Here is a 16,920-nt window from a genome sequence, read left to right as displayed (position 1 = left end):
AATAAATGTTGCTGAATACAGCTTTTATCTATAACCCAAACCAAAAGAGAATTATATATCATCACTTTAACTCAAGTAATATTTTCACATTAATGTTACCTAAAATCATTATAGTCTAAAAGTATAATACTGACTCCCTTATGTAACAGTTCAAAAGATAATCTGTTTAAACAAAATCAGTGTGCTATAATTCCTTGAGAACCAAAAACTTCTATGCTTAAGATTTTATCAGTCTTTAAAAAGTAGTCTATTCTATGTAGATTCTGATCATTACAAAAGCATACACTGTGTCAAACCTATTTTTCTGAGACTTAGCTTTAGTAAATAGTTTTCCTCTCATTTTTCCTACCCAAAAGAATAGAAAAACAAAAGAATGTTCTAGCACTTGAAATAACACTGCAATAAGCTGAACCACAATATCAGGAGATCCCACTCTATCCAACTGAATTTTCCACATCTTATGATGAATTGATTCATCATATTAGGCACATGCAGTCTTTGCACTTTCCTGGACATTTCACCAGCTATTCTTCACCATTATCAACATGGATGGAAGTTTAGCTCTTGTATTAAGTGGATTGATGATGATGAATTTGTTGAGTCTGGGCATGGAGAGAAGAAAATGAAGTGAAGATAGAGTTTTACCTTGGGATCCTGACCAAATGGAAATAAGGAGATAAAATTTTATTTAAATCATAACTATAAGACAGAAAAAAAGACTGAAGAGGCCTAAGTACTGTACTGCACAAGTCTTCTAGTCTTGCCTCAAGAAACACTGATATAATCTACTATCAGGAACGGAGATTACCTTTTGCTGTCAGAATATGGAAGATTTACTAGAAAAACAAAGAGTCATCCTGGCTTTTCTCTCAACAGAGTTCACAAAGACGACTATGGGGATCTCTGTGCTTACATTCCTGATGCAGCACATAGAACTTTCAATTCCCACAACTTGGAAAAAGTTGGTTGGAAATAAGCAACTTCTCTTAGTGTTTCCAGAACTTCCTAAGGATAAGAATACTCTGTTAAAAAAATTAAATTCCGGGCTTCCCTGGTGGCACAGTGGTTGAGAGTCTGCCTGCCGATGCAGGGGACACGGGTTTGTGCCCCGGTCTGGGAAGATCCCACATGCCGCGGAGCGGCTAGGCCCGTGAGCCATGGCCGCTAAGCCTGCGCGTCTGGAGCCTGTGCTCCGCAACGGGAGAGGCCACGGCAGTGAGAGGCCCGCGTACCGCAAAAAAAAAAAAAAAAAAATCCTAGGTCTAAACCAGACTTAATGAATCACAATGCTTAGGGAAGAGTTGTGATAATTTGCATATTTAACAAACACCTGGCACATGAAAAGATGCTCAATATCACTAATCACAAGGGAAATGCAAATTGAAACCACAATGAGCTATATTACCTCACACCTGCCAGAATGGCTATTTTCAAAAAGAAAACAAATAGGACTTCCCTGGTGGCCCAGTGGTTAAGAGTCTGCCTGCCAATGCAGGGGACACCGGTTCGAGCCCTGGTCCGGGAAAACCCCACATGCCACGGAGCAACTAAGCCCGTGTGCCGCAACTACTGAGCCCACAAGCCACAACTGCTGAAGCCCGCGCACCTAGAGCCCGTGCTTGGCAACAAGAGAAGCCACCGCAATGAGAAGCCCATGCACCGCAGAGAAGAGTAGCCCCCCACACGCCGCAACTACAGAAAGCCCGCACGCAGCAACGAAGACCCAACGCAGTCAAAAACAAAAAGACACCTGAAGTGATTTTTTTTTAAATTTTTTAAATTTTTGGCTCGTGGCATGCAGGATCTTAGTTCCCCGACCAGGGATTGAACTCATGCCCCCTACGTGGAAGCACGAAGTCCTAACCACTGGACTGCCAGGGAATTCCCGCTACAGATTTTCTTTCTGGAAATTTCATATAAATGGAACCATATGTGGTCTTTTATGTCTAGCTTCTATCATTTAGCATGTTTTTTGAGGGTCATTCATGCTGTAACAAGTATCAGTACTTCATTCCTTTTAATTGTTGAATAGCGGTCTATTGTATGGATCAACCAGATTTTATTCGTTCATCAGTGGATGGACAATTGGGTTGTTTCCAGGTTTTGGCCACTATAACAATACTATAAACATCCACAAACAAGTCTCTGTGTGGACATGTTTTCATATCTCTTGGGTACATAACCAGAGTGAAATTGCTGGGCTATATGACAAATTTATGTTTAACTGCCACATTGTTCTTTTCCAAAGTGACTGCACAATTTTACATTCTCACCAGCAATGTATTAGGGTTCCAGTTTCTTCACATCCTCCCTGACACTTGTTACTTTTTCATTACAGCCATCCTAGTGGTGGTATCTCACTGTGGTTTTAATTTGCATTTCTTCTTGAATAATAATGTTGAGCATCTCTGCATGTGCTTATTGGCCATTTTACATCTGCTTCGGAGAAATGTCTATACAAGTCCTTTGCCCATTTTTTTTTTTTTTTGTGGTACACGGCCTCTCACTGTTGTGGCCTTTCCCGTTGCGGAGCACAGGCTCCGGATGCGCAGGCTCAGCGGCCATGGTTCACGGGCCCAGCCGCTCCGCGGCATGTGGGATCTTCCCAGACCGGGGCACGAACCTGTGTCCCCTGCATCGGCAGGCGGACTCTCAACCACTGCGCCACCAGGGAAGCCCTGCCCATTTCTTAATTGGGGTGTCTTACTGCTGGGTTGTGAGAGTTCTTTATATATTCTTGATACTAGAACCTTATCAGATATATGATTTGCAAATATTTTCTCACATTCTTTGGGTTGTCTTTTTATTTTCTTGATAGTGCTCTTTGAAGCACAGAAGTTTCAAATTTTGATTAAATGAAAACTGACTCTGTATTATCGTTTTTTTCTTTCATAGACTATGCTTTCTTGTGTTGTATCTAAGAAATCTCTGCCTACTTCAAGGTCACAAAGATTTTCTGCTGTTTTTTTCCTAAAAGTTTTATAATTTTAGCTAAATATAGGACTATCATTCTTTAAATATATATATACATATATATATATATATATATACAGTAAACATACATAACATAAAATTTACCATTTTAATCTTTTTAAAGTGTACAGTCCAATGGCAGGAAGCACATTCCCGTTGTTGTGCAACCATCACTACCATCCATGTCCAGAATTTTTTCACCATCCCAAACTGAAACTCTGTACCCATTAAACAATAATCCCCCATTCTCCTCACCCCTGCCCCTAGCAACCACCATTCCACTTTCTGTCTTTATGAATTTGACTGCTCTAAGTACCTCATATAGGAGGAATCATACATTTGTCCTTTTGCAACTGGCTTATTTCACTTAGCATGTTTTCAAGGTTCATCCATGTTGTAGCATACTGTAAGCATTTCCTTACATTTTGAGAATAATTTTCCATTGTATGTATAGAGGACATTTAGTTTATCCATTCAACTGTTGATGGATACTTGGGTTGTTTCTACCTTTTGACTACTGTGAACAGGGCTGCCATGAATACTGGTGTGTAACTATCTGAGTCCCTGCTTTCAATTCTTTTGAGTATATACTCAGAAGTGGAATTCCTGAATCTTATTGTAATTCTATGTTTAATTTTCTGAGGAATCACCAGAATGGTATCCATTTTTAGTTAACTTTCATGTATAGTGTAAGGTAAGGTGGATATCCAACTACATTAGCACCATTTATTGAAAAGACTATTATTTCCTCCACTAAATTGTCTTTCACCTTTTCAAAAATCAAGTGACTATAAGTGAAACAGTTTATTTCTTTTTTTCTTATAAATTTATTTATTTGGCTGTGTTGGGTCTTCATTGCCGAACAAGGGCTTTCTCTAGTTGCAGCGAGTGGGGGCTACTCTTCGTTGTGGTGCGCTGGCTTCTCATTGCGGTGGCTTCTCCTGTTGCGGAGCACAGGCTCTAGGTGCGTGGGCTTCAGTAGTTGTGGCACACAGCCTCAGTAGTTGTGGCTCATGGGCTCTAGAGCGCAGGCTCAGTGGTTGTGGTGCATGGGCTTAGTTGCTCCGTGGCACGTATCTTCCTGGACCAGGGATCGAAACCGTGTCCCCTGCATTGGCAGGCAGATTCTCAACCACTGCGCCACCAGGGAAGTCCCAAAACAGTTTATTTCTGAACTCTCAATTCTGTTCCATTGATCCATATGTCTCTCCTTATGGCAGCACCACACTGTCTTGATTACTGTTGTTTATAGTAAGTTTTAAAATTGGGAAGACTGAGACCTCCAATTCTGTTCTTTTTTTCCTCCCAAGAATGTTTTGGCTATTCTGGGTCCTTGACATTTCCATATTAATTTATAATCACCTTGTCAATTTCAGCAAAAATGTCTTGGTGAATTTCAATAGGCATTCTGTTGAATTTATAGATCAATTTGAGGGGAGGTGTTTTGTTTTTTTTTTTGCTGCACCTCGGCTTGCAGGATCTCAGTTCCCCGACCAGGGACTGAACCTGGACCACAGCAGTGAAAGCCCAGAATCCTAACTACTAGGCAACCAGGGAACTCCCTTACCATTTTAATAATACTGCATCTTCCAATCCATGAATGTGGAATGTTTCTCTATGCAGATCTTCAATTTCTCTCAGCAATGTTAGTTTTCAGTGTACTAGTCCTTTTTTATTTTTTTCTTTTTCTTTTTTTTTTCTTTTTTTGTGGTACGCGGGCCTCTCACTGTTGTGGCCCCTCCCGCTGTGGAGCACAGGCTCCGGACGCGCAGGCTTAGCAGCCATGGCTCACGGGCCCAGCCGCTCCGCGGCATGTGGGATCTTCCCGGACCGGGGCACGAACCCGCGTCCCCTGCATCGGCAGGCGGACTCTCAACCCCTGTGCCACCAGGGAAGCCCCTACTAGCCCTTTTAAAAAAAAAAAAAAAATTTATTTTGGCTATCCCGGGTCTTAGTTGTGGCATGCAAGATCTAGTTCCCCGACCAGGGATCGAACCCAGGCCCCCTGCAATGGGAGCACAGGGTCTTACCCACTGGACCACCAGGGAAGTCCCTAGTGTACAAGTCTTGAACTTCTGGTTAAGCTTATTACTAAGTATTTTATTCTTTTTGACACTATTGTGAATGGAATTATTAATTCTTGTTCATTTACAGTATACAGAAGTACAATGGATTTTTCATATTGAGATTGCATCCTGCAACAAACTAATTTAGTTCTAGCAGTTTTTTGTGTGTAGTTTCCTAAGAATTCTCTACATACAGTATCATATCATTGGTGAATAAAGATATTTTACATCTTCCATTCCAATCTGGATTCCTTTTATTTCATTTTCTTGCCTGACTGCACTGGCTAGGATCTACAGTACATTGTGGAACATAAGTAGTGAGAGTGGAGATCCTTGTCTTATTTCCAATCTTACAGAGAAAATATTCAGATTTTTACCATTAAAATGATGCTAGCTGTAGGTTTTTTGTAGATGCTCTTTATCAGGGCATCTGATAAATGTTCTATCCATTATTGAAAGTGAGGCATTAGGCCCCAGTGAGCTTGAATTGTCTATTTCACCCTTCAATTATATCAATTTGTGTTTCACATATCTTGGGGCTCTATTAGGTCTCTATATGTTTACATTTGTTATATCTTCCCCATGAACTGATCTTTTAGTTCTAAAACGTTCCTCTTTGCCTCTACTGATTTTTTTTGTCTTAAAGTCTATTTTGTCTGATATTAGTACAACCACTCCAGCCCTCTTATGGTTACTTTTCATGCAATATCTTTTTTCCATCCTTTTAGTTTCAACCTATTTGTGTCTTTGAATCTAAGTGGTTCTCTGGAAGGCAGCATATAGTTGGATCTTGTTTTTTATCCAGTCTGACAGCAACTCATAGATTTTTGACTAAAGGAGCATGTTTTTCTCTAAGGAAGGTTATTCTTTTGAAACACACATATGACTTTGGGATACAGAGCAATAAGAGAGAAGAAGAGACACCCTTCAGCCAGACTAGCCCTGGCAATCACTACAGTGACATATGGAGCCATATTTCTCTCACCTGATCCAGTAACCTACCTCTCAGCCACTGCTAGCAGCCGTTCTGGCCTAAAGGTGCCCTCGGTGTCAATGTACATGGCCTTTCCTTCACCTCCACCTCGGTCAATGGGAAGCTAGAGAGAAAAAGAACAGTGGAAATGACACTGTACTTCTAATATAACTGACCAACTTCCTCATGATGGGTCTATAATTCCTCCCACCCCCAGTAAAGCAAAAGGAAAAAACACTTTAAAGTGACAATCAGAGGTAGGGAGGAGGCATTCACTTCTGATAGAAATACAGTTAGTAGTAGATATGAGGCTCATTGTGTCCCATAACACGTGAGGCTAGAGTCTAGCCAGAGTTGGAGTGCTTGGAAATATAGACCAAAGTAGGTGACAAAATTCTTAAAAAAAAAAAAAAAAAAAAAAAAAAAAACTTCTAATTTTTTTTTTTTTAAATTCTATGACTGTATACCAACACACGACCGATCAATTCTCTCAAGACAACAAACATTTGGAAAATCATTTACTTAGCTTTAATAAGTAAGAGACCCTGATCCAATACCCAATTAATTTTAGCATATGCAGACCACACTTACACTTCACTTTATTGAGCAGAGTTCATTCCTTAGGGTTGCTAAAGGAGACTGGAAATACCCCAGGGGCATCCCTAGCACGTCTACAGTATGAACAAGAAAGAATAAAAAGATGTTTGCTCCAATTGTACACACAGATGTTAAAAATGAACAAAAGCAGAAAAGGAAGAATACAAAGAGTTTTAAAAAAGGAAAGAAAATGGAGGAATGACATGAAAACTGTCTTTTGAGCTCCTCAGGGAAATCTGTTTCAGGCTACCTATCCCACACCAGACACCCTGAGTTCTACAGATTTTAAGTGAATGTTGCTAAAGTGTATTTTCCACCCTTGAAATCTACTTTGGAGCCTAATACACCTTTAAATTCTGAGGAAAATCCCTCAGGACAGTTTACATTAAGTGCCTGGTAGCACCAAAATTTTCTTTTCCTATTTCTGAGAAAATGTATTTTTTCAAAATTACAAAAGTACTACATGCTTGTATTAAAAATTCAAACAATATAGAAAAAAGTAAAAAACTGGAAGTTCTTCTTTATCACTCCCATCTCCCACAGGAGTCCTCTTCCAGATCACTTTCTATACATTTTCATACAAACACTTTTTATGTGATTCTGCCACTTGCTATGTGAACCTGAGAATATTAATTCTCAGTTTCTACATTTTCTGTAAAATGTAGATAAAATCTCCCTATGGCACTGTTTTGAAGATTAGATAATTCATGTAAACTGTTTAGCACAGTGCCTGACATACAGAATGTACTTGGAAGACTTGATATCCTCCACCTCTTAGGGCACTGATTTTAGCGTATACTCAATTACAGAAGGCGTTGTTAATTTGGAAAGGGGGAAATGATTACGCTATCATTATGCAGGCTGGCAGATAAATCTTTCAAATCTTAGGAATCCATGAAAGGAGCAAAGGATATGTATAATAACAAAAGAGGGTCTTGATAGAGGAAATGTTTAAAACCACTGGCCAAGAGGACAGAAAGCAGAAGCTGCCTCAGTTTGGGGGGAGGAGAAAATCTTCACATTCAGGGGGCTAAGTCCCCAGGAATTAAGATGAATGAAGTTCTCCCTTCTCTCACTTTCTTGTATCTTTAGTGCTAGCATGCGAGGGAGTTCTTTTCCAGCTAAATAGACCTCCTTGGGAGAAGGGAGGCCATGAGTGGCTGGCATGGCATTGGTAGGCCGACTGACAGCAGAGAAGTGGACATGGTCCCAGGGTATTGCTGGGCCAGTCACAAGGGGATGGACTATATGCTCTGCACCCCACTGCATTTTGTCTCCTCCACCTCACCCTCCCAGTGCCACTTCAGCCATCTTGTGTTACTGGGCTGGGACACCACCAAAGTAGCTATTTTTAATACCTGCTTAGTACCATAATTTAACTCTTCTTCCTATTTTGTAGTGATGCAAGTTGTTTTGAACTTTCACCATTTTATAATGCTATGGTGTAGATTCTTTACACATTTATTCTTGACTATATGTGAAAAGTTCTGTAAGACATATTTTCTGTCAAGGGCACGTGCATTTAAAATTGATACTTATGTTAAACTGTCTTCTCAGAATTTTAAAATTATACTAGAACTTTGAACAAGCATGGGCTATTCATTTTTGTAACCTAAGTATGGCTCCCAACTTTATGTAACTTCACTATTAGACAGAGATCTAATATATAGTGGGGTTTTGCTTCATTAAGTTGAGAAAACCTGAAAAAATGTGAGGTGATAACGTTTAGATTTAAATAGTAATCTAACACCCTCTCTATACCTCTGGTTCCAGCTCTTAGGCTGGTGACATGTAATCCTTTCTATTATTAATGAATTAGAATTGTTTTTCTCTGAAAAAAATATCAAAGATCCGTAGTTATTCAGCCAACTGTGAATGTTCAGTTATTTTTATAGAGAGGATATATTTTAGAATTTTCCTTCAGTTTATTAATAGGCACTATCTGACAACTTAATAAACATTTCCAATATAGGAGTCTGTTTGTACAACTTAAGAGCATCAGTGTGATAGGCTGAGTTGCCATGGCAACTATATTGTGTAATGTACTTGAAATATTTATTCCACATGAATCCCTGTCAAAACAACATGGGGTGGGGGGGCTTCCCTGGTGGTGCAGTGGTTAAGAATCCACCTGCCAACGCAGGGGACACGGGTTCAAGCCCTGGTCCGGGAAGATCCCACATGCCGTGGAGCAACTAAGCCCATGCGCCACAACTACTGAGCCTGCGCTCTACAGCCTGCGAGCCACAACTACTGAAGCCTACACCTAGAGCCCGTGCTCCACAACAAGAGAAGCCACCACAGTGAGAAGCCCGCGCACTGCAATGAAGAGTAGCCCCCGCTCAACACAACTAGAGAAAGCCTGCACGCAGCAACGAAGACCCAATGCAGCCAAAAATAAAATAAATATAACAATTAAAAAAAATAAGATTAAAAAAACCCAAAACAACATGGGGAAATCATTTCTATTTAAAAAGGTCACATATCATGTCAAATGACCCATGTCTGGGTGATATTTTAAACACTCCTATTTCCCTTTAGCTAACAATTTTCTAATGGTGCTTTGGGCAATAAGCTATAGCTTCTACAGCTTACTATACCACTCTTCCTCTTCTCATTGCTTCCCCTCTTATCCTAAAAGTTCTCCTATCCCCCTAACTCTTTTTCTACTAGGAGTTATGTATGAGATGGAGCCAACATGGCTTAGGTCTACTTGATACTGGAATCCTAACGTGGCTGTCATATGGTGACATTTTAGTTGCAATGAAAAGATCAGTAGAGCAACTGAGGAGAGAAACACAATTAAGATGACAAGTGAGAAAGGAAAATGATGAGAAAAACAGAAGACCATGAAGTTGGGCCTCTAGCTATTAGATAAACATTTATTCATGAAGAAGCAAAATATTTTCCTATCTCAAGAAATGGCGGGACTTCCCTAGTGGTCCAGTGGGTAAGACTCCGCACTCCCAATGCAAGGAGCCCAGCTTCGATCCCTGGTCAGGGAACTAGATCCTGCATGCATGCTGCAACTAAGAGTTCACATGCCACAACTACGACCTGGTGCAGCCTAAATACATAAATTAATAAATACTGAAAGAAAGAAATGGCATTCACCACTTCAAGACAGAAGTATTGACTGATGGACATATCTGTAACATGAAAAAATGAGGAGACAGATTTTCTTGGGTAACTTCAGAAAATCAGTCTCATAATATTAGCCTCTGCACATATATGTGTTTCACTAAAATGTGAACCCTACCCAAGACACAGAATCCTAACAAAATCCATATTTTTTTTTATGGCACATACCATCTTTAACTATAGCACTGCATTACAATGATGTAATAAACATTTTTTATAAAGTGCTATTTAAATACAGAATTATGAAGGATAGTTCATAACTTGTTTTATAAGGGAAAAAAACACAAAAGAGAACAATTTATATTTGATTTTTAAATTTATAAATGAGTTCCAACAATGACTGTTATTTTGTTGAGATGATAAGAATTCACACTGAATGGAAAGATACTAGGAAGCCCCCTCTGTCATAATGATAAAAGGAGGCAGAGGGCTTCCCTGATGGTGCAGTAGTTGAGAGTCCGCCTGCCAATGCAGGGGACACAGGTTTGTGCCCCGGTCCGGGAAGATCCCACATACCGCGGAGCGGCTGGGCCCATGAGCCATGGCCGCTGAGCCTGCGTGTCCGGAGCCTGTGCTCCGCAACAGGAGAGGTCACAACAGTGAGAGGCCCGCATATCACACACACACAAAAAAAAACCAAAAAAAAAAAAAAAAAAAACTAAAAGGAGGCAGATTTCCTTTCAGTTATTCTCCAACTCCATCAGTAAGTTTGCCCATGGGAGAAGTGAGTATAATCTATCTAGATTCAAATACAGATAGTCCCCAACTTAACTATGGCTCGACTTACAATCTTTCAACTTTACTATGGTGCAACAGTGATACAAATTCAGTAGAAACCATACTTCAAAATTTAAATTTCCATCTTTTCCCAGGCTAGCAATATGCTGTACGATACTTTCATGATGCTGGGCAGCAGCAGTGTGCTGTGCTCCCAGTCAGCTGCCTGAGCCAAAGGGTAAACAGCTGGTACACTTACAACCATTCTGTTTTTCACTTTCAGTGTAGTATTCAATAAACTACATATGAGATATTCAATACTTTATAAAAAAAATAGGCTTTGTATTAGATGATTTTGCCCAACTGTAGGCTTATGTAAGTGCTCTGAGCATGTTTAAGGTAGGCTGGGCTAAGTTACAATGTTCAGTAGGTTAGGTGTATTAAATGCATTTGTGACCTATGACTTTCAACTTACGATGGGCTTATCAGGATGTTACCTCATCGTATATCAAGGAAGATCTGTAATACCATTTTGTTCAAAACATCTCAAACCCACCACCTCTAATTTTGAACTCATCTTTCCATAAAACTGTCTCTCTCTCCAAAATCCTTTTTAGAGTTTACCAAAGTAATACATTGTTGGGCTGAGGGGTATTTTTTATTGTCATTTGTAGCAATATGGATGGACCTGGAGATTATCATACTAAGTGAAATAAGTCAGAAAGAGAGAGACATACCATATGATATCACTTACATGTGGAACCTAAAATATGACACAAATGAACCTATCTACGAAACAGAAATAGACTCAAAGACGTAGAGAATCAACTTCTGGTTGCTGGAGGTGGGGGGCGATGGAGGGGTGGGGGGGGAGATAGATTGGGAGTTTAGGATTAGCAGATGCAAGCTATTATATATAGAATGGATAAACAACAAGGTCCTATTGTATAGCACAGGGAACTACATTCAGTACCCTGTGATAGGAACTTCCCTGGTGGCCCAGTGGTAAAGAATCCACCTTCCAATGAAGGGGACATGGGTTCGATCCCTGGTCAGGGAACTAAGATCCCACATGCCGCGGGGCAACTAAGCCCGCCTGCCACAACTACTGAGCTGGCGTGCCTCAATGAGAGAGCCCATGTGCCACAAACTACAGAACCCATGTGCGCCCTGGAGCCCGTGCGCCGAAACGAAAGATCCCGCATGCCTCAATGAAGAGATCCCGTGTGCCGCAACTAAGACCCGACACAGCCAAAAAGAAAAAAAGAAAAAGAAAATAAAAATTAATAATAAATAAATAAATATTTAAAAAAAGAATATCCTGTGATAAACCATAATGGAAAAGAATATGAAAAAGAATGTATATATTAGTATAACTGAATCACTTTGCTATACAGCAGAAATTAACAAAACACTGTAAATCAACTATACTTCATAAAATCAATTTTTAAAAAAAGGTAGGTGGGTTTTGTAGTTTTGATGTGAAGAACAGGTTAGGTCATTTGGCTAAGAGTGAGGGTTGAGGAGAAGCATGAAGGTTTGAGAAGAAAGGACAAAGTATGAGATAACTGTCCTAACGAGTGGGAAAAAGTCTGCCTGAATTCAACCTTTTTCAGAGGAGAAATTCAGTAGGTCTGCCAAGCAGTATCAAATGTTAACTTAAAGTCTGTCATCTTGAATTTAAAGTGATGCCAATCACCTTTATGTTAGGATTTTTCTCCAGTATGATCAGCTACTTGGGAACAGGCACTGAAAAGACAGATAGGGTTTATCTAGGAATGGCATCTCTTCAGATAGGGGATGTAAATCTGAGGGTATCTGTAAAGGAATGACTTTAATGAAGAATCATTTAATGATGAATCATACAATATAAACTAGTGAAGAGGGCAGGTGAAGCCAGGGGAGGCCTAGTGGTTGGTAAGAAAGTAGGTGAAATTAATAATCTGAAAGTTTCTACGCTATGGAAGTTTTGCAGTAGCAGTCTATCTTCTAACTAGCTATAGTATTCCTTTTTTTTTCTTTTTTGGCCGAGCCACGTGGCATGCAGGATCTTAGTTCCCCAACCAGGAATTGAACCTTGCAGTGGAAGCACAGAGTCTTAACCACTGGATGGCCCGGGAAGTTCCCCTAGCTATAGCATTCCTGAAAACAGTGAAAGTGCATTTTTTGCCCATGCTAACAGATGCTTGCTAATAACAGGAATCAACACATTCTTGCTGATCTGATTAGAGCCCCAACAGCTCACCTGGCATGTTACAGCCAACGTATGACAGATCTGGGTCTTCCCAGTTCGGAATTCTCCAAACATCTCTGTGATGGATCCAGTCTCAATTCCTCCTAATAGAAGAGCAATAAGAAACACCTCTTAGCACAATACAAATATTTAGAAACAATAGTCATAGAAATGTCCTAGGGGAACACTTTCCTGGTGGCGCAATGGTCAAGAATCCACCTGCCAGTGCAGGGGACATGGGTTTGATCCCTGGTCCGGGAAGATCCCACACGCTGCAGAGCAACTAAGCCCGTGCACCACAACTACTAAACCTGCACTCTAGAGCCCACAAGCCACAACTACTGAGGCTGTGTGCCACAACTACTGAAACCCATGTGCCTAGAGCGGATACTCTGCAACGAGAAGCCACCGCAATGAGAAGCCCACGTACTGCAATGGAGAGTAGCCCCCACTCACTGCAACTAGAGAAAGCCCACACGCAGCAATGAAGACCCAATGCGGCCAAAAATAAATAAACTTATATTTATAAAAAAAAGAAATGTCCTAGAAGCTCATCAGAAAGATGTTTACATAATTTAGAACCCCAATTTTCAACAAGCAGTAATTTTAAAAATACTTTTTATTTTGGAATAATTCTAGATTCATAGAAAATTTCAAAGAAATGTACAGAGAGGGCCTGTGAATTCTTCACCCAGCCTCCCTCAGTGTTAACGTTTTACATAACTATAATACAGTATCAATATCAGAAAACTGATATGGATACAATCCACAGAGCTTATTCAGATTTCTCCAGGTATATATGCACTCATTTGTGTGTGTGTAGTTCTATGCAATTTTATCACATCTGTAGCTTCATTTCACTATCACCACAAATCAATATACAGAACTATGCCATCACAAGTCAATAAGCAGTCATTTCAAAAAATAAATTATAAATAATATCTAATGTTTACCAAATGTCTCTTGTGTATCTGGCATTGTGCTATGTATTTATATATATATCAATTCATTTAATTCCAATAACTTATAAGGTAGGAAGTCTTTTTTTTAATAAATTTATTTATTTATGGCTGTATTGGGTCTTCGTTGCTACGCACGGGCTTTCTCTAGTTGTGGTGAGCGGGAGCTACTCTTCGTCGTGGTGCACGGGCTTCTCATTGCAGTGGCTTCTCTTGTTGTGGAGCACGGGATCTAGGCGTGTGGGCTCAGTAGTTGTGGCTCGTGGGCTCTAGAGTGCAGGCTCAGTAGTTGTGGCCCATGGGCTTAGTTGCTCCGCGGCATGTGGGATCTTCCTGGACCAGGGTTTGAACCCATGTCTGCTGCATTGGCAGGCGGATTCTTAACCACTGCGCCACCAGGGAAGTCCCGGTAGGAAGTCTTTTTGTCCTCATTATGAACATAAGAAAACCGAGGCGTAGACCACAATAAGTAGTCTGCACCATGTAATACAGCCAGTAAATGCTGAGCGGGGAACAGGAGAGAAAGCAAATGCTCAAATTTGAGTGTGATTCCTGAACCCATGCTATTTTGTGCCCTTAAAAAAAAAGGAAACTTGAATGATCGAATATTTGGGGAAGCAACAAGGACCAAATCTAACTCTGCAAAAATTTAAGACAGCAGTGCTTTCAAAAGTTCAAAACCTTTACAGCTTTCCATAAAGTCCTGAAGATTAGTGTGCACTACAATGTATTGATACTACAAAGTAGTATTCAAGCATGGAGTGTTTTAACCAGTCATCAGATTTTCTACCTTGTGGTAGATAAAAGGTTATAATTATTCTTTAGGCAGAGGGAGCTTACTCTCAGAATGTAATATTAAATGGAGATTAAATTATTTAATTGGCAGATAATTTTAGTATTTTTTAAGTCAAGTACCACCCTCCAGCAGTCTTCCTTCTTCAATGTGAATACTTCTCTTTATTTCTTAATTCTATCTAACACATAAACCCGACCCAAATATTTTATTTAGTTATATTCTATAACCTGGATGCTTTGCTAACCGCAGTTCACAGCACAGGATAAGGGATTACTATACCTTGAAGTAGTTTGTCAAGCTCTTTGGAGCCGGTAGTAATCTGTATGATCTCAGACCGCCTTTGGTGGAACTCAGTTGCAGTGGTGAAACCCATTGGAACTAATTTAGCTGCCTCAGTCTGGGGAAAAATAAGAAATGCCAAATCGATGAAATACGCTTAGTAAAAACCAGGCATACAGTGGGAAGAGATAACATCTAACAAAATTTCCAGAATGATCTCTCTTTAAAAAGTTATCAGGCTTCTCTGGTGGTGCAGTGGTTAAGGATCCGCCTGCCAATGCAGGGGACACGGGTTCAAGTCCTGATCTGGGAAGATCCCACATGCTGTGGAGCAACTAAGCCTGTGCGCCACAACTACTGAGCCTGCGCTCTAGAGCCTGCAAGCCACAACTACTGAGCCTACGAGCCACAACTGCTGAAGCCCGGGCAACTAGAGCCCATGCTCCACAACAAGAGGAGCCACTGCAATGAGAAGCCCACGCACTACAATGAAGAGTAGCCCCCGCTTGCCGCAACTAGAGGAGGGCTGTGCACAGCAACGAAGACCCAATGCAGCCAAAAATAAATAAATAAATTTATAAAAAATAATAAATAAATGCATTCACAAATACATGGAAATTAAACATTACATTCCTAAATAACCAATGAATCAAAGAAATCACAAGGGAATTTAGTAAATTCATTGAGATGAATGAAAATGAAAACAAAACATACCAAAACGTATGGGATGCAGCAAAAGCAGTGCTTAAAGGGAGATTTATAGCTGTAAATGCCTATATTAGAGAGATCTTAAATCAATAATGTAACCTTCCCACCTTAAGTTACTGAAGAAAGAGCAAACTAAACATAAAGCAAGAAGGAAGAAGATAAAATTTGAGTAGAAACTAGTAAAAGAGAATAGAAATACAATAGAGAAAAATCATCGAAACCTGAAGTTGGTTCCTTGAAAAAATAAGCAAAATTGATTTAAAAAGACTCAAATCACTAAAATCAGAAATGAAAGAGGGGACATTACTACCAACATTACAAAAATAAATATATGCCAACAGATAACTTATAAGAAATACAGAAATCCCTAGAAAGACACAAACTATCAAAACTCACTTAAGTAGAAAAAGAATCCAAGTCCAGGCCCCAAATAATTAGCTGAGCTTGAATCTAAATTCAGTAAAATAAATTGTTTGAGTTGGAAGGAAGGAAGGGAGGGAGGGAGGGAGGGAGGGAGGGAGGGAGGGAGGAGAAAATCTGGATAGATCTATAGCAAGTAGAGATTAAACCTGTAATTTAAAAACTTTCCACAAAGGGAGAAAACCAATAAATAGCTGAATCGTGGGTTTGCATTATTCTCTAAACCTCTCTATATGCTTAATACTTCACTTGAAAACTCCTTACAATGTTTATATTATAGTTATTGCAGAACCAAATGGTGTGCTAGAAATACAATTCTTTCACTAAGCTTCCAATGTTAACAACCGATGTCTCTCAAAGGTTTCTGTCAAATTCAAATGAATTCTTTTTTATATGCCGCTAGTTTCAAAATCATGCTCCATTTTACCTTGATTTTATATCTGAGGAATATCTTTCTCTAGTACTCTCTGACTTTATCATTTCTCAAATTTTTCAACCTCTCAATCTTACTATGTATTCTGCTAATCCTTTTCCCCCCTGAAGGTATCCTTTTCTTCTGCAAATGGGGCTATCTGCTCTCCAGGCTATCTACTGTCCTGGGCTTTCCTTCACCGACTATTTGAGTTGGAGTCTCTCCAACCTAGATCCTATGTTTCCTGCCCTCATTTTAGTAAAGTATATCCTCAAGTAACTTCCTAAGAAAGAATAGGATGAGAGAAAAATGTTCTGAATTCTTGTATTTCTGAAAATGTTGTATTCTGCTCTAACACTGGGTGAATAATATTGCTACAAATAGAATTCTAAGTTTAAAATTATTTACCCTCAGAATTTTGAAGGCACTGCTCTACTAGCTTCTACCATCCAGATTTCTAATAAGAAATGTGCTATCTTTTTGATTTTTGTTCCTTTAGAGGTCACTTACATTTTTCTCTCTGAAATCTTTCAGAATCTTCTCCTTATAATTGGTATACTGAAAATTTCACACTGAGGAGTCTAGGTGTGCATCTTTGACACTCTGTGGGGCCTTAGACTTCTGCTTCCCTTTAGCTCTGGGAAAT

At 39.7% G+C, this 16,920-nt stretch overlaps 1 protein-coding gene across 2 annotated transcripts in view; it reads right to left on the bottom strand.

Annotated features, from left to right (window-relative positions):
- Positions 1-16,920, bottom strand: part of RAD51 (RAD51 recombinase) — a 35,651-nt gene that overhangs the window by 4,579 nt on the left and 14,152 nt on the right. For both annotated transcript variants that reach the window (XM_060005002.1, XM_060005003.1), the window contains exons 4-6: positions 14,735-14,852; positions 12,713-12,804; positions 6,042-6,136 (exon numbers count right to left, since the gene is read on the bottom strand). In XM_060005002.1, coding sequence (XP_059860985.1) covers positions 6,042-6,136; positions 12,713-12,804; positions 14,735-14,852 — 305 coding nt within the window. The remainder of the gene's footprint in view (positions 1-6,041; positions 6,137-12,712; positions 12,805-14,734; positions 14,853-16,920) is intronic.

The sequence above is a fragment of the Delphinus delphis genome, chromosome 2, assembly GCF_949987515.2.
Source record: "Delphinus delphis chromosome 2, mDelDel1.2, whole genome shotgun sequence".
NCBI lineage: Eukaryota > Metazoa > Chordata > Mammalia > Artiodactyla > Delphinidae > Delphinus > Delphinus delphis.
Note: the sequence above shows the minus strand (reverse complement) of the source record. Positions and strands in the feature narration are given on the sequence as shown.